The 24,225-nt window shown below is 36.8% G+C and overlaps 4 protein-coding genes, 1 long non-coding RNA gene and 1 pseudogene across 5 annotated transcripts; 1 reads left to right on the top strand and 5 right to left on the bottom strand.

Moving 5' to 3' along the window:
* Nucleotides 1–713: 713 nt before the first annotated feature.
* LOC110755234 (uncharacterized) lies at nucleotides 714–1,244 on the bottom strand. The gene is made up of 2 exons (XM_088252317.1): nucleotides 1,046–1,244; nucleotides 714–928 (listed from the first exon to the last, which is right to left on the bottom strand). The coding sequence occupies exons 1-2, from the start codon at nucleotides 1,242–1,244 to the stop codon at nucleotides 714–716; spliced, it is 414 nt and encodes a 137-aa protein (XP_088108443.1).
* Nucleotides 1,245–3,249: 2,005 nt separating this feature from the next.
* On the top strand, nucleotides 3,250–7,744 carry SIR (sulfite reductase). Its single transcript, XM_088252116.1, has 8 exons — nucleotides 3,250–3,565; nucleotides 4,364–5,146; nucleotides 5,227–5,523; nucleotides 5,745–5,942; nucleotides 6,438–6,572; nucleotides 6,692–6,808; nucleotides 6,912–7,070; nucleotides 7,245–7,744. The coding sequence occupies exons 1-8, from the start codon at nucleotides 3,395–3,397 to the stop codon at nucleotides 7,449–7,451; spliced, it is 2,067 nt and encodes a 688-aa protein (XP_088108242.1). The 5' UTR covers nucleotides 3,250–3,394; the 3' UTR covers nucleotides 7,452–7,744.
* Nucleotides 7,745–7,885: 141 nt separating this feature from the next.
* LOC148294943 (uncharacterized) lies at nucleotides 7,886–8,720 on the bottom strand (annotated as a pseudogene).
* A 2,289-nt stretch (nucleotides 8,721–11,009) lies between these two features.
* On the bottom strand, nucleotides 11,010–11,602 carry LOC110755196 (Photosystem II 5 kD protein). Its single transcript, XM_021956367.2, has one exon. It carries the CDS (start codon nucleotides 11,481–11,483, stop codon nucleotides 11,157–11,159), a length of 327 nt encoding a protein of 108 aa, XP_021812059.1. The 5' UTR covers nucleotides 11,484–11,602; the 3' UTR covers nucleotides 11,010–11,156.
* A 5,302-nt stretch (nucleotides 11,603–16,904) lies between these two features.
* On the bottom strand, nucleotides 16,905–24,044 carry LOC110755245 (uncharacterized). The gene is made up of 3 exons (XR_002526461.2): nucleotides 23,672–24,044; nucleotides 22,981–23,079; nucleotides 16,905–17,208 (listed from the first exon to the last, which is right to left on the bottom strand). It is a non-coding gene; the product is annotated as an uncharacterized LOC110755245 (long non-coding RNA).
* Nucleotides 17,710–20,580, bottom strand: LOC110755244 (uncharacterized). Its single transcript, XM_088251803.1, has 3 exons — nucleotides 20,548–20,580; nucleotides 19,866–19,926; nucleotides 17,710–19,574 (listed from the first exon to the last, which is right to left on the bottom strand). Exons 1-3 carry the CDS (start codon nucleotides 20,578–20,580, stop codon nucleotides 18,382–18,384), a joined length of 1,287 nt encoding a protein of 428 aa, XP_088107929.1. The 3' UTR covers nucleotides 17,710–18,381.
* Nucleotides 24,045–24,225: the final 181 nt, after the last annotated feature.

Below are 24,225 nucleotides of genomic sequence, written 5' to 3'. Positions count from 1 at the left end.
CAATCATTAAAAAAATTAGAAAAATACACCTAAAATTTCTTCAAATTCCTTGCGACATTATCTTCACCAATGCTTGAAAATCCAAACTTAGCTTTGGACAAGTTGAAGTAATAATTGGAGAAAGAGTTGTGGTGAGGAAGACTTATGATCTTAGCTTAGTGTTATTGTTAGTATATAAGAAAATTTGAGTTTGAGAAATTATTTGAATTTTTCTCTTAGTAAAAATTATATTTTTAATCTCAAAAGATGTAGAAAATGTCGCAAGAAATCGGGGGTATTTTTTGGTGAATTTTTCAGAGATGTTATGAATTGATTATGATTTTTTGGTGAATTTTTCCACTGAGTAAAAGCAGGATTGCGAGTAAGAGTGTTACCTGTTTAAGAAACAAACTGTCCCATCAATGATGCCTAACATATCATAGTTTTGTAGCACAGGAAGGAAGAGATTTTTCCATAAGAGAAAGGAATAATAATAAAAAATCTATATTTGAACAGAACAAAAGGCTTGAAACCCTAATTAAAATCTGAATAAAAAAAAAAGGAAATTAAAATCGGAATACAACCATTAAGGACTGCTTCTGTAGGAAGCACACTAGTACTTATGCTTATAAGCCCTTTTCTAAAAGTGCTTTTATTAGAATAATGTCCAAAAAAAACTTATATTAAAAGTGCTTTTTAGCCTTTCCAGCTTTAAACATGCCCTAATTATCGGATTATTGATCTCTTTCTTCACTAGCAGAACCAATCTCTGAACTATTATCCAACTTGATACCCAATGAATCCATCTTACGCTCCACCCTCTTTTTGATACCTTCTACGTAAGCCTTATATTTCTTTAGTTCATCCACTCCGGCGTGCTTGTTAGGCTTATGCTTATCCAACAAGACCTGGAGCTTTTCCACATCTATATCATCTTCCTCCTGATTGCCTTCATGATCATCATCTTCATCATCATCATCATCATCATCCTCCTCCTCCTCCTCCTCCTCCTCATCCCCCTCGTCTTCCTCCTCGTCCTTCTCCTCCTCCTCAAGATCAAGGGTACAAGAATCTTGTTCGCTAAGAAAGCGATCTAAGACAGAGTCCACGGAGGGGTTACCAAAGACATAGGGCTTGTTTTCCGAGGAAAGGACGATTACAACCATCTCGGAACCAGACGAGGAGCTAACGTTAGCGGCTTCACGAAACAAACCCTTGCGGCGCTTTGAAAAGGTGGCCTTCATGTTCATCTTCCTGCGTCCCATGAATGTGGTTTAGTTTTTATATATATATGAAACGTGTCTTCTTGATCTCACTAAATCACCGAACCAAATAGTTGAGTTGAGTTGAGTTGTGAGTTGTTGTCCCCAAGGGAAGAACAAGGTATACGTATATATATATACAAGTAGGACGGCTGCTAGGTTGCCCAATGCCCATGAATCCAAAGTTTTCCTATTTTTTCCTTTGGGTGCCTTCTAAGTCAAACAAAATGTAGGATTGTGGTAAGTTTTCATTTTATAATTTGTGGATGTATAAAAGTGATTTAAAATAATAACTAAAGATGGCTTTCTTCTGCACTCGTTTTTGTTATAACTGGAAACAATAATTATCTTAAAACTTTGTTTCCCCCTCTCAAATAATGGAAAACGGGTAACAACAACCTGGGAGATGGCTCCTCCCAACCCAAGACCTTCTCTCTTTCCCTCTCTCTCTCTCTCTCTCTCTCTCTCTCTCTCTCTCTCTCTCTCTCTCTCTCTCAACCAATTTATGATGCTTACTGCTCCCATCTTCCTCTTTGGGAAGGAAGTTTCGATTGTTTTGGTTATAATCAGTTTATTACTTCTCCTATATAAATCGATCAGGTGGATTGCTATTATGTTGGAATGATGCTTCTCTTCATGTACGTTATATTATTACACAAATGTGTGATCCTAAAACCTCTCTATTGGCTTTAGCAATACCTTACCCACAAAGACATGTCCAAAATTATGTTTGATCCAACTTCCTTGTCATTTGCCAATCTTAATGATCGCAGATTTTAATAATGTTTAAAACACTACTGAACGTTTAGGAGGATCCTCTACTTTACATTGCTTTTCTCTTTGGTTCTAAAATTTGTGACCCTAAGGGCCCGTTTGGGAGTGCTTTTGGAGTAGCGAAAAGCATTTTTGGATGTGTAAAAGTGCTTTTGTCTTTTTAAAATGGTGTTTGACAAAAATTACAAAAACACTTTGGGTGAGATTCAAAAGCACTTGGGGTGGCATTGGAAGAAGCACTTGAGAGGTGCTTCTTCTTAAAAGCGCTACACGACAAAAACACGAGAAGCACTTGGCTCCTTTTAATGAAACTTTTAAAATGCCGAGAGTACCCCTATTTCCTAATTCCTTTATGAAAGTTCTACTTATTAATAATTCTAATTTAGGTTATAGTCCAATTTATATTTAACTTTGATAATTGTACTCCTCAGTCCAAAACTCCATTCCGTTTTCAAGAGTATTGGTTTATTGATGCTAATTTTCAGCATGAAATTGATTTAGCTATTAAAGATATTGGCGCACTAAAAAGTTCGAGGACCTGATGGTTTTCATGTTATGTTTTTTTCAGAAATACTATAACCTTTTTAAAATTAACTGAGCTTATTATTATTTCTTTTCCTCTTAGAAGAAATCCGAATTACTTCTATAAAATAATATTGAGAAGAGAAATACGATTAGAATAAGGGCACCAATATAGAGCCATGAGAAAACATATTTGGTTATAGCTTTCTCTGGTTCTTGGAGTTTGTCTTACACTGTCCTGCGAGTCAGCCCAAATTGACCAAAGTAAAACAGCTGCGAAACAAAAAACAAAAAAACCCGAAGCCGGCTTGCAGCTTTTGTATATGAACCGAAAAAGGAAAAACCAATAAAGCCCCACACGCATCCAACTCTCTATATCTAACTTATTTTTCGGCTATTTTTTATTATAGAAAACCAGCAGCCCAATTTGACCACGGTAAATGGATAAAATGGTAAAACGATAACCTATCCAGATTCAACGTACCATCCAACTGGTATCCAACTTTGGTTTCGCCATATGCTTCTCAGATTAACTCCACGCGCCCCACTCCTCCGCCCTCAGCGCGTAACAGTTGTGCACAGTCTTCGAAACAGAATCGTTCCCGCGGCAGGCACGTGACATTGCAACGTCAGGGCGTACGACAAAATTAAAAAAACATAAAAATAAAACACTATAAAACTTTAAAGGACGAAATGAAAAAATAAAATATAAAAAAGAAAAAGCCTCTCTCTTTTCTCTCTCCCTTCTCTTTTTGCTTCCACCCGCTTACCCTTCACCACTCAATCCCCACTTCCGCAACTCTCTTCTGCGGCTTCTCTCTCTTCAACCTCGTGAAAACGCTGTCGTTTTGATTGGTATGACGACGACGACGCCGTTCGGAGCTGCGAACACGGCGGTGCTGGGGGAGCCCAAGGCTCAGATTGCTAGGTATCAAGGGCTGAGGTCAGCAAACTCGCTTGGTCTCACCAGAAGCCGACACGCGCCGATCTCGTCAGCTTCTTCTTCGCTCATTCGCGCCGTCGCTACGGTGCGTTTAATTACTATCTGATTCTCTGTTTTGTTTCGGAGAGATTGGTATTTGTTTGGATGCTCAGAAAATGCGAGAAAATGAAAAGTAAAAGAAAGATGATAAAATTAACCTTCTTTTATGTGTTATGGTGAGAGATTGAGACAAATGTGGCAAAATGTAAGCACTTTGTTTTAATTGTTTTGCTGATTGTCTCTCATTTATGTTGCTTTCTTCTGTTTGGATTATGATGAAGGAAAACGTGGCTGTGATAAACGAGTATAGACTGCAATTTTACTTTTGTTAATATCTGCCAGAGTCACTGTGAAAGAAGTTGGTTTCTCTTTTTTTTTTTTTTTTTCTTTTCCTTTCTCAGTGATCAAACATGTGTTTATTACTTATTTAACAAAATTAGAAGAATTAAAGTATTTTCTTTTTTGCTTATTTTTCAATTAATATTTTATTATGTGTAACAGAGGAAATGGGTCCAGTTTTTTTGCTTCCTGCTTTTATGCCTGTCATATGCTTTTGTGATAAAGGATTATTTGCCTCTTCAAATGAATTAGCTCATAAAAACCTGAATTTTTTTGTTGCCCCCTGTGGTTTCAAATGTGATGTGAAGTTCCTGACATCCTCGTGAAAGGGCTATTGTGCTTTATTGAGTTTTATCACTTGGTTTTGTTAGGAAACCTACAATTTTGGAAAATTTAGGCTCCTAGAGGGCCTCATGAATCAGAAAATTCTGAATGTTAGTTAGATTGCCTATTGTTAGTTCTTGGTAGGAAAAGTGCTTGTTTTAATAGTTTCTGTGTATTGCAGCCTGCAAAGCCTGAAACTGTAACTGAAACGAAGCGAAGTAAGGTTGAAATATTCAAAGAACAGAGCAATTACATAAGATACCCTCTTAACGAGGAGATTTTGACTGATGCCCCGAATATAAATGAGGCTGCTACACAACTCATCAAGTTCCATGGGAGCTATCAACAATACAACCGAGATGAACGTGGTGGAAGGTCCTACTCATTTATGCTTCGTACAAAGAACCCTTGTGGAAAAGTGTCAAACCAACTATACTTGACCATGGATGATCTTGCCGATCAGTTTGGAATCGGTACCCTTCGTTTGACCACAAGACAAACGTTTCAGCTCCATGGTGTTCTGAAAAAGGACCTTAAGACTGTAATGAGTAGCATCATTAATAGCATGGGTTCAACCCTTGGTGCCTGTGGTGATCTTAACAGAAATGTTCTTGCTCCTCCTGCTCCAATACAAAGAAAAGATTACCTTTTTGCACAGCAGACTGCAGAGAACATTGCAGCACTGCTGACTCCTCAGTCTGGTTTTTACTATGACGTATGGGTGGATGGAGAGAAGTTCTTGACAGCAGAACCTCCTGAAGTAACAAAGGCCCGCAATGATAATTCTCATGGAACAAACTTCACTGATTCACCCGAGCCCATTTATGGAACTCAGTTCTTACCCAGAAAGTTTAAAATTGCAGTTACAGTGCCAACAGACAACTCAGTGGATATTCTCACAAATGATATCGGTGTTGTGGTTGTTACTAATGATGAGGGGGAGCCTCAAGGGTTCAACCTATATGTGAGATGAAGTTCTTCTCTAACATTTACATTTGAGCTCATTTTCTCCACAAATATGGTTTCTCATAATTTGCATTGCAGGTTGGTGGTGGTATGGGAAGAACGCATAGGTTGGAAACCACTTTTCCCCGTTTGGCTGAACCACTGGGCTATGTCCCCAAAGAGGATATCCTATATGCAATTAAGGCAATAGTTGTTACACAAAGAGAAAATGGGAGAAGAGATGATCGAAAGTATAGTAGAATGAAATATTTGATCAGCTCGTGGGGCATTGAAAAGTTCAGAAGTGTAGTTGAACAATATTATGGAAAGAAATTTGAGCAATTCCGCGAGTTGCCAGAGTGGGAATTCAAAAGTCACTTGGGGTGGAACAAGCAGGTTTGTTGTGGTGATTTTGACGTACAATTTTTGATGTTTTTTATTCTGTCTCCAAGGTTTGAAATTGCAATATCTTGAGAGTCTTATGTATGGCCTATTTGATTTATAACTCTAGTAGATCATACTGTTTACACTGATGCCTAGTTTATTGGCTCCATTCCCATCGTCCAGTACCTTTCTCCCCAGATGTATGTCCTGACTATTTATATTTGTTTTGGTAGGGTGATGGCAGTTATTATTGTGGGCTTCATGTCGATAATGGTCGTATTGGTGGAGTTATGAAGAAGGCATTGAGAGAGGTTATAGAAAAGTATAATTTGAGCATAAGGCTCACACCAAACCAGAACATCATATTGTGTGATATTCGCACTGCATGGAAACGTCCCATCACCACAATCCTTGCAAAGGCCGGTCTGCTGGTAAGATGTTTTTCTTTTACTCCCTCATCATCAAACATCAATATGAACTTGTGGTTACTGGATGCTCACTTCCTATTCTGTGAAATATCTTTTACTGCCAAGTGAAACTTTTCAACTCAGTAGGACGGAGTATCTTATTCAACTGAGATGCTGTCTGTCTGGAAATGGTGCTATTATTTATGTGCATTAGATGGTGATGTTTCTACTGCTTTTTGCAGTAATCTAGTGTGGAATCTAGGCTGCAAATTATTTTCTCGTAGGATCTAGTGGGGGAAATCATGTAGGCTCCACATGATCTCAAGGGATATCCTCCTTTATTCTCAGTTTGAATCTTTTAAACTCAGATAGTGGTCAGGACTTATGCAAACAATTATTGTTTAACTTATTTGGTCTTAAATTTCTTGAACTGTTTGGGTTGTGTTTATGATAAAAACATTTTTTAGGTTATGAATTTTCATCATTGGGGATATTACTGACCAGTTCCGATTGTGGCAGCATCCTAGGTTCGTAGACCCTCTCAACCTAACTGCGATGGCGTGCCCAGCCTTCCCACTATGCCCACTGGCAATAACTGAAGCTGAACGGGGTATACCTGACATTCTTAAGCGGGTTCGAGCAGTATTTGAGAAGGTATTACCATAATAACAATCATGTTCCACGAAACACTAACTAATAAAATGTGGAAAATCAAGATCATGTGTGGATAAGGAATCAGAATGCATGTAACAAGTATAACTTTTGAATTTCAGGTTGGTCTGAAATACAATGAATCTGTAGTTATAAGGGTGACTGGCTGCCCTAATGGATGTGCTAGGCCATACATGGCTGAACTTGGACTAGTTGGTGATGGTCCCAATAGCTATCAGGTATTTCAAATGCTGGTTCATGTGCAATTTTTCTCATGCTCAAATGCAGATTGTTGTGAAAGCAACTCATATTTTATTCGTTTTTCTGCTTGTGTTAAAATAGATCTGGCTTGGAGGAACACCCAATCAAACCTCAATAGCAAGAAGCTTCATGAACAAGGTCAAGGTTCAAGACCTGGAAAAAGTTTTGGAACCTTTGTTTTATTATTGGAGACGTAAACGACAATCTAAAGAGTCCTTCGGAGGCTACACAAACCGCGTGGTAAGTGGTGAAATAAGATTCTAAGATTACTGTGTTATATTTAGGCCTGTCCCAGATAAAGAAGTTGGTTTAATCTCAAATTTGGGGAGTTTACATGGGTATGTTAAGAAAATTTGTCGGTCATTGGAATGGCTGATAGCAATGGTTGTGACCCTAATTGGTATATTGTATCAGGGATTTGAGAAACTTCAGGAGTTGGTTGACAAATGGGAAGGTCCAGAGGTGGCACCAGCTCGTTACAACTTGAAGCTTTTTGCTGATAAGAAGACATATGAAGCAGTGGATGAACTTGCAAAGCTGCAGGATAAGACTGCTCATCAGTTAGCCATGGAAGTCATTCGCAATTTTGTTGGTTCCCAGCAAAATGGGAAAAGCGAATGAGTGTGCAAAGGTGAATCAACTTATGAACTTGCAGTGTTGTTACTCCCGGCCAAAGTGGCCATGGTGAATGAGAACAATGTCCCTGATTCTCTCTCCAAGCTGTTACTTTTCGGTAACCGAAGGAACAAATAGGATACTGGATTTTGTGTTATTCTGTATCAAGGTTTTGCGTCTTTTGATTTTTCTTGAACCCTGAGTTTGTATAATTAGCTTGGATTGTGTATCCTATTTGCGGGCAAAATTACTGTTCCTTAATTATTATATTTTCTTAATAAAATTTTAGTTTTTGGGTATTTAGATTATCATAAAAAGATCAGATGTTAGGAGATGTTCTAGGTTCCGGATGAATGTGTTTTTTGTGGCAGCTTTCGCGCGCTCTATGTTTCCTCACTTCCTGGATTTGATTTGATGGTACTCGAATCCGCAGCCTCCGACCTTGCACAATTCGGACATCGTATGATGTACATCATATGAGGAAGAACAGAGAATGTAATTTCATAGTCATAAACAACTGAAGTATTGAAACTATATGTAAATTGCAATTGCTCTGATCAATCCTCATTAATTCTTAATTTAAGTCGCACCCTCTGGTCTGGTCTTATTCCCCTGAGACACACAAGGCTTGCCCACCTTTTATAATTTCAGAACAAAAACAAACCCCATCATGAACCTTATCAGTTACGAAAATTGGCTTCTTGTTGCCCATTTGCCATTTTTCTTCAAGCAGCCTTGGATTGGGCGTTTCAAGGCTCTCCATTTCCCATCTTTTCCAATACTCATAACTTCAAATCCCACTTCATCATTTTGGATGTAAGCACATACCAATTTGGCCTCACCAGTCAATGAAACAAAAGCACATTTCATTCTACACACCCAAAATGTGCATTAGGCAAAGTCATGCGCATGGCTGATAGCCGGATTTGTGATGCGGCAAGCAGGAAGAGTATGATGCTTCTCGACAAACAAGCCGGAAACACGGGACATACACCAGATATTTTTTTTGTCAAGAAGGGGGTATTTGGCCATGGTACCTTCCGTATCTACATTTTATTGGCAGAGGACTAGCCAGATTCATATGCTTCATAATGTGGTGATGGTCTTCAATCAAAGCACACCATTTCTTGGAGGCAGACTTCACTCTCAGCAAAGCGTCTACAGTCAGCCAACTCAAAATCTCAGTGATCATCTCAAAAGGAAGCTTTGGTCCTTTTGTTACGGTTCCAATCTTCTCCTTGATTTTGTTCTTCGGTATCCGGGCACCATGTTCATGTTGTGTGTATACCACAAATTTCAAGGATAACTTCGGGATTTTAAGGATAATTTTGTAATCTTCATTAATGAATTTATACTTTTGTTTTCCCTCACTTATTGTAACCTTTTCTTCAATATAACTTTCATTAGCACATGTTAATTAAAATGCAATACTTTCTAGAATCATCCTTGGCGCGCATCCACAAATTACTTGAGAGAATAAAAGCAAAAACAAGAAAACTTGATAATATAAATCAGTAGCTAGTTGCAATTGCATGCACAAATTAAAAAAGGTATTGAGGGGATTACATTTCCCAAACAATGTAAATGAAGGCTTGACAAAACCCTAAACAAAATCCAAGAAAAAAGGAAATTAAAATCAGAATACAACCATTATTAAAGGCCAGTTTGGAATGCTTTTATAGGACGCACACTAATGCTTATAAGCGCTTTTTCTAACAGTGCTTTTATTAGAAGAATGTAAAAAAAAATTATTGAAAGTGTTTTTTAGTCGCCTTCCGGAAGCTAAACGGGCCCTAATTATCGGATTGATCTCTTTCTTCACTAGAAGAAGCAATCTCTGAATTATTATCCTTGGTGCAAGAGTCTTTCCTCTTCATCTCATGATCTATCTTCAAATCCAGTATCTTTATGAAATGTTTTAGGGTAGCTATATTTTTGTCTAGTTCATCCACTCCCGCATGCTCATTCAACCCGTACTTATCTATACCATCTTGCACTGCTTTCTCTTCTTTCTCTTCTTTCTCTTGATTGGCTTCTAAATCTTCATCAATAACAACACCATCATCATCTTCATCATCTTCATCATCTTCATCTTCATCATCATCATCTTCATCATCATCATCATCTTCAACATCTTCATCATCTTCATCATCATCATCATCTTCATCATCTTCATCATCTTCATCATCATCATCATCATCTTGTTCGCCAAGAAAGCGATCTAAGACAGAGACCGTGGAGGGGTGACCGTATACACAGGGCTTGTTGGCTGAGGAAAAGACGATAACGGCCATCTTACAACCAGACGTGGAGGAGGAGTCAAGGTCGGTGGCTTCGCGAAACAAACCCTTGCGGCGCTTTGAGATGGTGGCCTCCATCTCCATATCTATCCTCCTGCGTCCCATGAATGGTTTGGTTTTTAGATATGAAACGTACGTGTCTTCTTGATCCGACTAAATCACTGAAAGAAGAGTTGAGTTGTGAGTTGTTGTGAACTTGTGATAGAATACCCCCAAGGGAAGAGGTGTATATATAGGATGGCTGCGGCTAGGTTGCCCATGAATCCAGAGGTTTCCCTTTCTTTTTCTTTTTTTCTGGGGTGCCTTCTAAGTCAACAAAATGTAGGATTGTGGTATGTTTTCATTTTATAATTTGTGGATATATAAAATAATTTAAAATAATAAGTAAAGCATGCTTTTTTCTGCCCGTGTTTTTGATATAATTGGAAACAATTATCTTAAAACTTTGTTTCCCTCTCAAATTATGGAAAACGGGTAACTATTCTTCTTTCTTTGGAGTGAAATTTAGGCACGTAGGTCAAAGGGATAAGAGAGAGACGAATTAGAGTGAAAATAGCAAGGCTTTCTATACATGTTTTGATGTGATCATCGAAAACAATTGTCTTAGAAGTTTATTTGGTCTTCCTTATTTGAAACTAGGAAAGAATCTACAATGAAGGAAAAAATCGAAATTATCACAACTTACTGGTTTTTTTTTTGTATGGGAATCTTTTGCTCCTGATTGGCTTCTTTCTGTCTTAGATATGGTGTTCCTATTTTCAATCAATAATCATATTTATCATTTGGAAAATAAATAAAAGAAGGAAAAAATCGATTTTTTCCTTCTTTTCAAATATATTTTTACAGAGTATCGTTCAACGAGTAATTAAAGAAGGTAACAAAAAACGCGAGTTCAACCTTAAATTTCCTTTTATCAAAGCAAGCTTTTCTTTGCAATAATGCTGGAGTTCAACCTTAAATTGAACTACTAATTTCCTTCTTTGGATTCATTAAGATTAAACTTTAGAAAGTCTAGGTAGAGAAAAAATAAACTGGGAAAATTTGAGTCCATTTAAATTCAATTTGAGTTGGTGTTCGTTCTAAAACGCTAACACATGAAAGTTGTTAACGGGTGAAATTGGAAAGCCCGTGGTATCGCAATTACACATGTAACACGAGAGTTTGAGTGATTCACCCATAAATTGGGCTATGTTTTATGGAGTTAGGTCCTCTTGGGCAATAGCAACATAAGAAAAACTTAAATCCCGTTGCAATTTTTCAAGAATTTATAGAATAAGAAGAGGAAGAAGCCAGATTAATTAATAGATTGTCCAAAGAAAAGATACAAAGAACATACAAGTTCTATAAATTTTACATTACAACCACCATAAGTGACTGAATCAAAGCAAATGATCATAAAACTGATCCCTCATCAGTTACGGCAGATACGAGCAGTAGGCATCGTGACACAAACAGGAGCATACTTCTCCTTGGCTTCTTTTGTCCCACGCTTTGGCTCATCGGCCATGGCAGCCTTGGCTATGGAGCATAAAGCCGCAGCTGCGGCAGCAAACATCAGATCCCTCCTCCCACTGCTGCTGCTGCTGCTGCTGCTCTTCTTCATTTCCAAGCTGCCCTTCTCTCCTTCTGGGGCACTTGAGGCCTTGGCCACAATGAGACTCCTGCGAGCTGTAGAAGGTTTGGTGATGGTTGAGGCTGAGCCAGTGAGGAAGGAGGCTGCCATGGTCATGGAAGCCATCTCTGCAAATTTGGTTGGTTTATCTGTTTTCTTGCTTTTGTTTTTTGCCTCTCAATCTGACTTGCAGTATGTGAGCGAAGTGAATTCTGGCTTGGTTTAAAGTCCTAAGTGAAATGAGAATGTGCTTCTTAGAACAATAGCATCATCCATTTCCTTATCGACAGAAATGTTTTGGCAAATGGGTTGTTGCCACGTGTCTTGCTCTATCCTTCTGAATACTCTTGGCTCCGGAAGCCTCTTCACTTCAGCTAGACAAACAAAAGCAGACTCGGCCAATTAGCACAGAAATGGACTTACCTGAAGTTAAAATAAATAGAAATTTATAGCAATCCCCATTTCTAGCATTAAGCACTGAACAAAATTTTATAATTATCATTATCATAGTGAGTGAGTTATGTAATGTATTCTAAAAGTTCTTATTTTGTGATAAATGTAAAAATAATGAATTATCATGGATTTTTTTATTTACAAATCTCTCTCTATCTTCAAGTCAAGCATGTCTAATTTGTGCAATATTTCACACAATATAATATATATTGGAGTTTTTGTGAAGAACGTGCTATTCATAGAACATGAACTTCAGTGACGGGATATCCGAAGGATAAATGTGAAGGATAACCAAGATATAAAGTAATGATGTGATATGATTTTGATTGTGTATTTTAACCAATTTTTCACTCTTTTTATTTTATTTTGTTCAATTCACCCACCATGATTCGGGAATATTCTTTATTTCCGAATAGGAGTGTGACAATCTTCCTCCTGGTATTCCTGTGACTTCCAAGGAGGGTGTCGTGTGCAAACTATGAAAATCCATGTATGGTTTGAAGCAGTATCTGAGAGCATGGTTTGGAAGGTTTGCTGCATCTATGAAAAAAAATTGGTAGCTTTAATTATTTATGTTTATGATATGATAGTAACTGGAGATGATGATCAGGAAGAAATGCAATGCCTTCAAAAGTATTTGACTTCTAAATTTAAGATGAAATCATTGGGTGAATTGAAGTACTATCTTGGGATTGAGGTTGCTAGATCTAAAATGGGTATTTTTCTATCCCAAAGAAAGTATGTTTTAGATTTTCTTGCAGGGACTGGTATGTTAGATTATAAACCGATTGACACTCCTTGTGAATAGAATCATAAGTTGGGGTTGTATCCTAATCAAGTTTCTGCTGATAAGGAGTGTTATCAGAGGCTTGTAGGGAGATTGATTTATTTGGCTCATACACATCTTGATATAGCATATGCAATTAGTGTGGTAAGTCAATTTATGAATTCACCAAGTCTTGATCATATGGGTGTTGTTATGCGTATTTTGAGATACTTGAAGGTAACTCCTTGCAAGGGTTTAGTATTCTCTAAGTATGGTCATGTGGATGTGGAAGGGTATACAAATATTGTTTAGGCAAGTTCAATTGACATTTGTTCTACTTCCGGGTATTTTACCTTTGTTGGTTGTTATCTTGTTACTTGGAGGAGTAAAAAACAAAGGTGGTGGCTAGGTCAAGTGTGGAAGCCAAGTTCGTGGCATGTCACAACAGATATATATGAATTGATTTGGTTGAAAACATTGATGAGAGATCTTTGGTTTGAACCCGAGAAACCCATGAGTTTGTATTGTGATAATTAGGTTGCTATTGAGATTGCTCATAATCCTGTGCAATATGACCATACGAAGCATGTGGAGATTGACCAACAGTTTATTAAAGAAAAATTGGATGTTGGGATTATTGTTTTTCCATTTATGACATATATATGAAGATCAGTTGATAGATATTCTTATCAAAACTGTCTCTACTAGTGTTTTTCTTAAGTTGCTTAACAAGTTTGGCATGCGTGACATCTTTGCTCCAACTTAAGGGGAAGTGTTATGTGTTCCTTATTATTTTAGGTTACTTATTTTTAGGGATTTTATTTTTAGTTTGTTTCCTTTTTTATTCAGGGTGTAATAGGATTGCTTGTCTAGCAAGACTTACTTGTAAAACATTCTTGTAACCTCCATAAATTGTCTTCATTGTGGAGAAGAATACAATATGAAATTTTACCCCATATTGTCTAACTTGGAATCAGAGCCTGGTTTGAACGTTGATAAACAAAAAGAGGCAACATATTAATGTCTTCAAAACTAGAAATCCAGAAACTAAGGGTCTGTTTGATAACCATACAATTTTAGTTTTTTGATTTCATTTTTTGTGCTAGAGTTTAGAGGAAAATGAATGTGAAAACAAAAACTTGAAAGTGAAAACAATTTCAAATAGGTTTTAGATTTTTGTTTTTATTTTCACTTTTGTTACTCCTCCCTATCCTCCCCTCACATCTTCTCTCTCAATCTCATCTCCACTCTCATTCTCACTTCCATTCTCTCTTTTTTGCCTTTATACTCTAGAACAAAAAATGGAACCTGAAAACTAAAAACAAAAATTGAAATGGTTATCAAAAGGGCCCTAAGATTTTATCTTCAATAAACACTAGGTTCTCTCATACTAGGCTTAAACTTTCTCCTATGTTGTGTTCTCGCGTTTAGGTCCCATGTTTGGGTCGTAGAACTTGAGTTTAGGCCTATGTCTTGAGTTTAGGTCTCATGGAGTTTCAAAAAATATCATATTTTTTATTTTATTTTAATATAGTCGATAGTCTAAATTACAAGGGGGATGAGAGTTGTTCACATGCACTACTAAGGTATCATAGTAGTTCTAACTTGAGACCACTGGTCAAGACCCTTCTCCTAGGCCTGGCAATGGGTCGTGTCGTGTTGAGATTTTAAACAGATCAAAAATAGTCAACCTGAACACAACTCATTTAATAAACGGGTTAGAAATTCTCAACCCGAATACGACCCGTTTATAAATGGGTTGACACGACCCAACCCATATAACCCGTCACCTGTTCATTTTTTTTTATAACTAAATCAATAGTTTTAACAGTTTGATGAAACTTTCCCCAAATACAACCAAAGTAAATAATTAAATACAAATACATATTTATCAGTTCAAGTTCAACTCCAGCGGAATAAGGTGGCCTCAGCCCTTCATGGTCTCCAGGTTGCTCTATAACTCACATAGAGACAGACATGGGTTTAAAACATGAATCAAAATGAAAACAGAAGAGCCCATGAAAATGAAAGAAAGTGAAGTAAAAAAAATCTGACCTTCACGAACAGGAGACGTAATGGGAGAAGCAGACAATTGGGTTTGTAGAAGAGAAGCGGATGAGGTTAGGCGGCTGTGTGTGAGTAAGTATCAGAGTGTAAAGTATGAATGAGAGGCTAGGGTTATGAACTTATGAGAGAATGTTTATTTTATATATATATTCTTTAGAGGGTATTAAATTATTAATAAGTATTCTGCTAGGGTTTTAGAGTTTACAAATAAAAAGGGTTAATGGGTCTGACAGGTATTATAGCGGGTTAGTGGGTTGACCCGAAACCCACTCATTTATTAAACGGGTCATAATGGGTTGACCCGAATTGACTTGTTTTTTTATCGTGCGGATTGAACCCGTTACTTTCTTGTGTGGGTTTCGAGTCGTGTCCGAAATTGCCACCCCTAAGCTAAATTTCGTTGGGAAAAAAAAAAACCCCTCACTTTGTTAAAATAAACTAAAAATAAAAAAAAGTATCTACCAAACATGTTTTTTCTTTTGTTAATGCGGGGCCCCAACCCCTAAGAAAACCGAAGGTAGCTCACAATAAATGTACGCCAAGATACATGAGGGGTGCAAGTTGGATTGGAAATTCCGATTACAACCATTTATGATTTGAAAAATTTCCGATTTTGGCAAGTTCAAATCAATTCCGACATCTGAAAGTTTTGAACGAACTATGGATTGGAATTGGAATGTATCTCAAGATTCCAAAAAATTCCACATTTTGAAATATATTGGGGTTTCAAAGTTAGAATACACACAATAACTAATTTCATGTTGAACTAAACATGATTTAATGACCAAATAGACATAGACAAGTTGTACTTTAATAGCCTGTTTGGATGAGGGATTTGTGGGAGGGATTTCAAGCAAAGGCTTAGTTCCAATTATATATTATTAATTATACTTTTTTAATTTCAAAAGACTCTATGTAATTTGATGATATGTAGTGTTTTATTAATCCCATCATTTTGAAGTCTGTCACCTTAAAATCTCATCATTTTGAAATCCCCTCACTTCAAAATCTCATCATTTTAAAATCCCATCACTTCAAAGTCCCTCATCCAAACACAACCTAAAGGATAACAATATCTGAATACTAGCATATAATAGTTTTAGAACTTTCGGTATGAGTTTTCAATTATGAGTCAATTTTAACCTTTCAAATGGTTGGGCATGTTTAAAATTTTGAACTACTTTCCGAATATTTTAAAAAAAAATCATTTTGGGAATTGGAATCCCCTCATTCCGATCCATTCCGTCGGAAAATCAAGCCTAATTATGTGACAACATTAGCAAAAAAAAAAAAAAAACTTGCTTGACTTACGGTTACACCCTTACCATAAACTCCCACTGCATTTGGATGGCAGGAAAAGGGGATTGGGAAGGGGAAATCATTTATTTTCCCATGTTTGATAAGTCCCTGTTTTTTTTTTTTTTATACAAACAATAGTCTAAATTAAAAGGGGGAAGGGGGTTTCTCACACATTATCAAGGTGCCATGGGGGTTTGAACCTGAGACTACTGGTCTGCAAGTCAAGGCCCTTTTCCACCGTACTAGACCCCGTGGACTTTGGTAAGTCCATGTTTGGGAAATGATTTCATGGCTCTTACGAAAATATGGGGGAAATGCAACCCTCCATCCATTGGTTTCATTTTCCCTTCCCGTGAGAAACCAAGGTAGACATTAATTATACTTTTTAATGACCAATCTGCCCTTAATAACAATTAAAAATATGAAGACAAGCATTAATTACATTTTTTTGCGTGCATATTTCTAATTTATGGGTCTAATTGGAAAACTAAACAAAGTTTGTTTCCATTCCATGCACAAACCAAACATGCAGAGTAGTCGAATGCTATTCTTCCCTAAGAATTCTTTATAGGGTATAGCAAGGGGTCGACGGCATTGAGCTACAAATGGAATGGATACACCAGTCATCGGTTACAAAAGTTGAATCACGTTTATTAGAGCAATGATGCTGTGCGGGGGAAGCATGGGCGGACAGATCCCTCAAGTCTCTCGTGCACATTCTGTCTTGTTATGGTCTCCGTTCAACACTTGGGAGGGAGCCATGCAAGTTTTGGTATTTTCTTCTATTTCCAGTGATATCTGACTGTGTCTTATCTCATCACTCTTGTTATCCCTTGTTTTCCTTCTGATCTTGGTGGGCCTTAGTTCACCTGCTTGTATATTCATCTGGGCCCAGTTTTTTATTTTTTTATTTTATATATATATAAGGCAAAATTTAAATCCAATAAATTATGTCTTCTGAATTTAATTAAAATACTTATTTGTCCATTAAGGGGAAGAAAAGGAAACCAATTTCAAATATGGTGGCTCACAAAAGTATCTCACAATTGCTTAAACAACACACACAACAAAACACAGAGATGGTAACACAGGAGTGGTTAAAAAATAAGGCTACTTCTTTTCTTGACATAAAAGAAAAATCTTTACAACTGGAATAGCAGTGAGGCCAAATTAACACATATTCAGCTATGACAGTGAGCATTTTGAGCTTTTTATATGACTACCGGGTCTGCTTGAACCAATCTTTATTTTTGAATCTTTGGAGACCTGAAGTTTGCACAGAACCACACACAATTTAATTAATTCTTTGAGAAAGATGTCATAATCCACACTATAAGAGCACTCGAAAGATAATCTTGTGAACACTATAAATGGTTTTAAAACTAGAAAACATAAGACATGTATGAATTGCCAGAGAGATACAATGTCAGAACTAGTCTTAATTAAGAGTTTATGACCAACATTCTACTACAACTATCATGGAATATGCATTTTATGTCAATAACAGGGCTCCATAATGTGACATAACGATAGATTATACCATAATTTTAAACAGAATGCATACCTACTACCGGTACAGAATTACATTGTAACAAAGTAACAACAGCAATATCAGCTATATGGTTTATTACTTTGGTCCTTAATCAATCAAGCCGTTACATAAGTAGTCGAGATTACCATGAATTTAACTCAAATCTACAACAAAGTATGCACTTTCTCATAATATATGCAGATATGAAGTTCAAAGCATTGATTGGAAACTGAATCTAGAACAATTTCATGGTGATGGTTTAATTTTGAAACCAATCAATGTCAAGAATACATACATTATCTGAAATCTTCTAAGGATAGTAAATAAAACCAGCATTCAACGATTGCAATTAATTTCATTTTTAACTTCACATCAAGGTCCTACATTAAATCTAAAGACAAGAAAAAAAACTAAGAAAAATATGTCCGCTGAGATTAAGATCTGCAGAGTAACACTCTTGGACGCAACTTTCATATAGAAGGATTGTGCCGGCGGGGATAAAATGTTGTCAGGCCTCCCTTATGCTCAATCCTAGGCGAAGACAGTTCTTTTGAAATTTTGCATAGTCTCCACAATATCCTTTGGTGAGGACGTTTCTTCCCTTAATCTCTTGTGTGGTCACATCCATTTTTCACAATCTCATACAGAAGGGGAATGTTTCGCCCTAAAATTCTTCTCTGGAGGGGAATAATAATCCCTGTTTCACCTTATTTTAGGAGTCACTTTCCTGAATGTTAATCTTCATGGCCCTTGATACATTACTTGACCCAAAGGAGTTTATGTGAGAGGCATCTTCTTAGCTGTAATCCCTGTTTCACCTTATTTTAGGAGTCACTTTCCTGAATGTTAATCTTCATGGCCCTTGATACATTACTTGACCCAAAGGAGTTTATGTGCGAGGTATCTTCTTAGCTGTCCAATTTTCTCTTCGCCTTTTTCATCTTTGCATGAAAACTCATATGCCCTCCTAAGAAATTATAATTAGGGAATTCTCTCTTACAGATCTTGCATGTGTATTTTACATCACAACGACCATTCTTCGATGAGCTAGGACCAAAGGTTCGGTTCTTTTCTGAACCGTGACAATTAGACTGAGGAGCTCGGGTTGATGTTTCTACTTGGTTTTCCACTGGGACGGGCACATTTGATGTAATTCCTGTACCATGGCTAACAGCCTGAAGGTGGCTTGGACCATGATTTATGTCCCCATTTGCACTACCCCCAAATTTGTAAGCCACTTGATTCGACTGAACAGACAAGCCATTTTGTAAGGATGGTGAACCAGTGAAGCTAGAAGATCTGATTTCCTGGTTTCTCACAGGACGACAGCCACTTGATCCAAAAGAAGATGAGGATCCAGAGCTAGAAATTAGACCGAGGATAGTAAAGTGGAATCCCGAGCAGACATGATCATTGATGATGTAATCATCTGAATTTAATCGAAATGCATTTGATGAAGTACAGAAGTGAGTTAATTGTTTATTAGGAGGGATGTAGACACCTGAGCCAAACAGAGATGTATTAGGAAATCTGGGAGCATGGGTTGGATTGTTTTTCAAACACAAGGACTCGGTTGAACTAATGGATGGTGAATTGGTAGAGTTAACGGCATGAGACTCTTGATTTCTTAAAGGGAAATTAATATCTACTCCCTTCCAAGAATAGCTAGCAGAGGTGGGCGCATAAACATGTTGATTTACCTCAGGAAAGACACCCTCAAATTCAGATTTAAGTACACCAGTTGATCTAGGAAAGTGGACCTTATGGTTACCTATGGAAGTACCTTCTTGTGGATTGACTATTGGAACAAAGTTGGCTATTGAAGTCCCCATTTCCCTGATTGGACAAGAATCCACTTGATTTCCAGCACAAGAAGATCTGATTGTCTCCAGTTCATAAGAATGTTCAAGTATATCTGGAGTATGAAGCTGTTGGTCTTGCAAGAAAACCAAGTTGTTGCTGTTGTCACTCCATCGTGGGTGGATAGGAGAAGAGGCATTTGGCAGTTCAAATTCTTTCCCACATGGATTAGCCACATCAAACCATGCTTCATCAAATGGTTGAATAGCATTGTCTTGTTGGCCGTCCATAGATGGGATCACTCGTTGAAGAACAGAAAGTTATTTGGTTATCTTTGAGAATTGGAGGTAAAGTATCGGAAGAACAACTGGAGTAAAGGATAAAATCTTACACAGCCTTACTTCTATCCTTTTAACCTTTAGCTTGAGAGAGAGAGAGAGAGAGAGAGAGAGAGAGAGAGAGAGAGAGAGAGAGAGAGAACGCTTCTAACAATTCACATCTAACTTGATATGGCCACAAAGCATGCCAGATACGATAATTAAGAAGATGTACAATACAATGCATCGCAGTCCATGTAAGTTCAAGGGCGTACCTGTAATGGCAACGCTTGATTTGGACAAATCAAAGACTCTAGTCATTTTCGTTTGACATCCCTATCCTGAACCATACAAAACTTGACAAATGCATAATATCTCTAGCCTTGAATGCACTCGTTCACAGTTGAGAGGACTGGGATAGGTAAAATAATAAATGGGAAAGATTTTGGCAAAGCCCAGATAGCCTCTTAATGAGTAGAGAATCCCAATTACTAAATATGAATTAGCTATGACTTATAAAGATAAGACTCTGACACGTCAATTAGGAAAGTATTCTGTATCAACAAAAGTCGCGGACCTTTGACAAAAGTATGTACGTTACTAAGCAGAAGAATATTTTTTATGAAAAACAGTAAAGTAAAAGATGCATTGGAGACAGTAATGGACGGTTACTGCTGGTTTTTCTTTTTGGCCAAATAACATGCATAATTCTCATAGTATTCTTGATTTCTACTTTGTTCCATGTAGTTTCAATTTTGGCAATAAAGACATTAGTTTACTTAAAATGGAAATCAACAACAATGCATTAAATTTGTCAAGGATGAAAAGATAACGCAAGCAATACATACTTAGCACTTGCAGGGATAACATAGACAATTTGGGTCAGGCAGAAAACACTTCCATCATCTTTCGGTCAACTCATTTGACAGACTTAACGAATTAGAGTTGATTGCAAACTTGATTAAACCAGAGGCCCTTAATTGAGAACATTGGAACTACATGGACCAAGGTGAAAAATTGGAGAAACTACAAGGACTATAAATTTCATTTCACCCTTCCCTTTTCTTTTTCCTAGGTAGATCTCTCTCTCTCTCTCACTCACTCACTCACTCACTCACTCACTCACTCACTCTCTCTCTCTCTCTCTCTCTCTCTCTCTCTCTCTCTCAAACACAAAAGTCTAAGTTATCTTTAGGTTTCACTTCAATGACCAAAATCTATAACTTCAAGGAACAACATATAGTGTAATATGACTATAAAGACATATAAATCCACGATACAAACACAAAAGTCTAAGTTATCTTTAGGTTTCACTTCAATGACCAAAATCTATAACTTCAAGGAACAACATATAGTGTAATATGACTATAAAGACATATAAATCCATGATGCAATAAACATTTCATAGATCAGAGGCCAACAAAGTTGTCAACAAACTAAACCAATGGGATTTGTATGGGTGCCTCAAGTGAGTTCCACAATTATTTTAAATTTTCTTTTCTATTGTCTTAATCAAGGGACAATAAGCCAACTATTTATCTTACAACTACAACCAAACATGTCGCACTTGCATCTTATAAATAACTAAAATACAGATAACTTAGCGAACTGTATAATTACTTAATAACATATCTAATTCTGTTTGAGTAAGGTTGGGTTGGGTACCCAACCTCAAGAATCAAATTTAATTGGTTGGTTCTAGAATCTTTAGACCCCAAACTGAAGCAAAAAACTAATAAGCAAACCAAACGAAGGCAAATTTGCAGTTTGGCACAAGTCTTTGGGTACTGGAGAACCAAATTGTGTACCTAGACAAGACAACAATATAAATGGAAAAAAGCGGCATGACAAGTGAACAATATAAATAGAATGATGGAAACAAAGCATGCGAAAACTTGAGAGGCACTTTACAATGAACAAAAACCAAAAAACAAAACAAAAAAAAAGACAAACAAAACAAAAAATTAGCGAAAAGGGTTGCCATATATGTTTGAAACTAACCAGATCTCAGACACAGTGAGAATATGACTAAATAATACATTGAAAATGAATTGAAAATATTGATTTCCAGTTGGGGTAAGAACAAGAACCCAACCGAAAGCCCTTCACTTAACAGAAAGTTTGGTGGCTATTTCCAGTCTACACTAGATGATTGCAAGATATAGAAAGATTATATCCTCCGAAATAAAAGCAAGCTTATAAATTATGTAAGCCAATCATTGAACGTTAAAATGAAGCAAAAGATCTTGGTTACATTAAACTGCGATTATTTTGTCTAGAAAGACATTATGAATATATGATGACTTTCAAATAGTTTTAATTACAAGCAATTGTTCAACTCCTACCGCATGAATGCCAGAAAGAATGAAAACACATATTTGATCCTTTTGACCAAAACCTTTAAGATTACGTAATCAATTCACATACTATATGAAGATGCTTGAAATACTATCCAAACACACCAAGAAGAAATTCTTATTTAATTATAGAAAGAGGTACCATGGGAAATAATAAAACTAAAATTTAGCTTAGAGTAAGCCAAAGTGGGATTAAACAGAGACAACAAAATCACAAGTAGTAAGTAAAGATTAGCCATGTCCTCGTCTGTAAACTATAATGCTTACTACCACCCTAACCCATTTTTGTAATGCATATGAAACTCAAATTTACATCAGCTATGTTCTAATATATTCTTTGGTCTACATAGCTTGAGAGTGTTATCAAATAGTGCTAAGATCACTCCAACCTTTTTTGTAGAGAGCCAGCTGGAACTTGGAACTACAATGAGAAGTTATGTCTTCATTTTTGCAAATTTATGTTAGAACTATTGGGTCTTGGACCCCCTTTGTAACAAAAAAAAACAAAAAAAAAAAAACTTATCATGGAATTATCATATTTTCCCAATTGCAATCCGTATAACCTCTAGTGTTCTATGTTTCAAAAGAAATAAAAATATGCATCCCTTCCTCGTCTGGATTTTTTTTTTCTTTTGGATCATTAAAATTCTTTATGTACTATATGTTCAATTCAGTTTTCATTAAACATGAGTCTTTTCAGTTAGTTGTACGGATGCACAGGTTTTATATTCTGAACATATATTTCCAATATTTGATACAAAAGAACAGAACAGATTAAAAAAGTGAAAATTAATGTTTCATGGTGGATACATGAGTTAACCACAAGTGATGGGTAATGAGGTTCAATGTCTTGAAGATCAAACAAGGCATAACTCGATATCACTAATGAAAAAATTATGGAATTAACTACTCTAATTTCTTTCCTAATGATCCTGGAATAATGCAGTAACAAAAAAGACTTCAAAAATATAAATAACATTGAATTTAACTAAAACTGAAAACTGGAGGAAGATTTTTAACAGTAGAAGCATACCACAAAAGAGAAAATCTACTCTTTATCAACCGTGTGGAACGGTGGTGCCCCTCGCCCTGGCCTGGAGGGAGGACAACTTCTTTGAAGCCCTCTATGTCCCTTGATCATTTAAGAAAAACAAAAGGAATTACTTTCCAAACTATCTATTTCAAAATGAAGATTGAGTAGCTCTTGAAAAGGGCAAATGAGGACACAGTATTCAATGTGCCCCTAAAACAAAGAATATGTTCAATTAGGAATTAGGTTTAATACAACAACTAATGTGATAAAAAGTACAAGGAGCTAGGTTCAGTCCCGCCACCGAAAAATCTGATGTCAAATTTCTAAAAATGTGAAGGAAAAAGAGAGGGCTTGGGGATTAATTATGTGAGGGCTGGTGAAGGAGAGAATAGTCTCTCAGGAAATAAGAGTTGCCACTTAATGCAACACCCTGAAATGCTAACATAACATATCAATTAACTTTGTTCCAGTTACCATGTTTTACCCAGCAACTGACTGGAAATGCCACTTTTCTCAATTAATCCATTCTACAGCAGTAAATAATCTGAGTTTTGTGCAACCTCCAAGGGTATACACAGAGAAATAGTATTTGGTCATATCAAAGAAATTCGCCCTACCCCGCCGACCCCCCCTCCAAAACATGGTTCATCACGCTAAAGCGATAAGCAAGGAGAAACAGAAAGATACTGACCAGGAAACAAGAAATTGTCCTCGACCCTAGAAGCAGCCTCCAAGAGAAGAAATTCTGATCTGATTTTGTGGCCTTGATGTGCATTTTTGAGGGAACCCAAGCATTTCAAATGGATTTCAAGCAGGCCTCGCTGGGCCAGAATTTAAAGTTACGAGGCATTGATCTGGGGCTAGGCCGACCAATTGCACTGAAAAAGATCTCAATTAAACGGTAACATCTGCTCTTCTGATGGAACCCAAATGTGAAACACTAAATGGAGAGGAGATGGCCTCGTTGAGCAAAAACATGAGTTTTATTTGGTCCGGTGAATGCTTAGATGTAAATACCCCTTTAATGGTGGTCATGTTACCAAATTGGTGGGTTTGAGGACTACATGCGAACTTCTAAATATTTAAGGACCAGTTATGATTAAAACAAGAATAATCAATATAAAAAACTTGAAATTATCACTGAAAAGACAATGGTACCCATCTTCTTTAAAAGTCTGGCGCAACTTTAAAACTTACAAAGTAAATGATATTTTTATCCTTGTAGGTTTAAAGTATGCGTGATTT

The sequence above is a fragment of the Prunus avium genome, chromosome 4, assembly GCF_965620075.1.
Source record: "Prunus avium chromosome 4, drPruAviu1.hap1.1, whole genome shotgun sequence".
Lineage (NCBI taxonomy): Eukaryota > Viridiplantae > Streptophyta > Magnoliopsida > Rosales > Rosaceae > Prunus > Prunus avium.
Note: the sequence above shows the minus strand (reverse complement) of the source record. Positions and strands in the feature narration are given on the sequence as shown.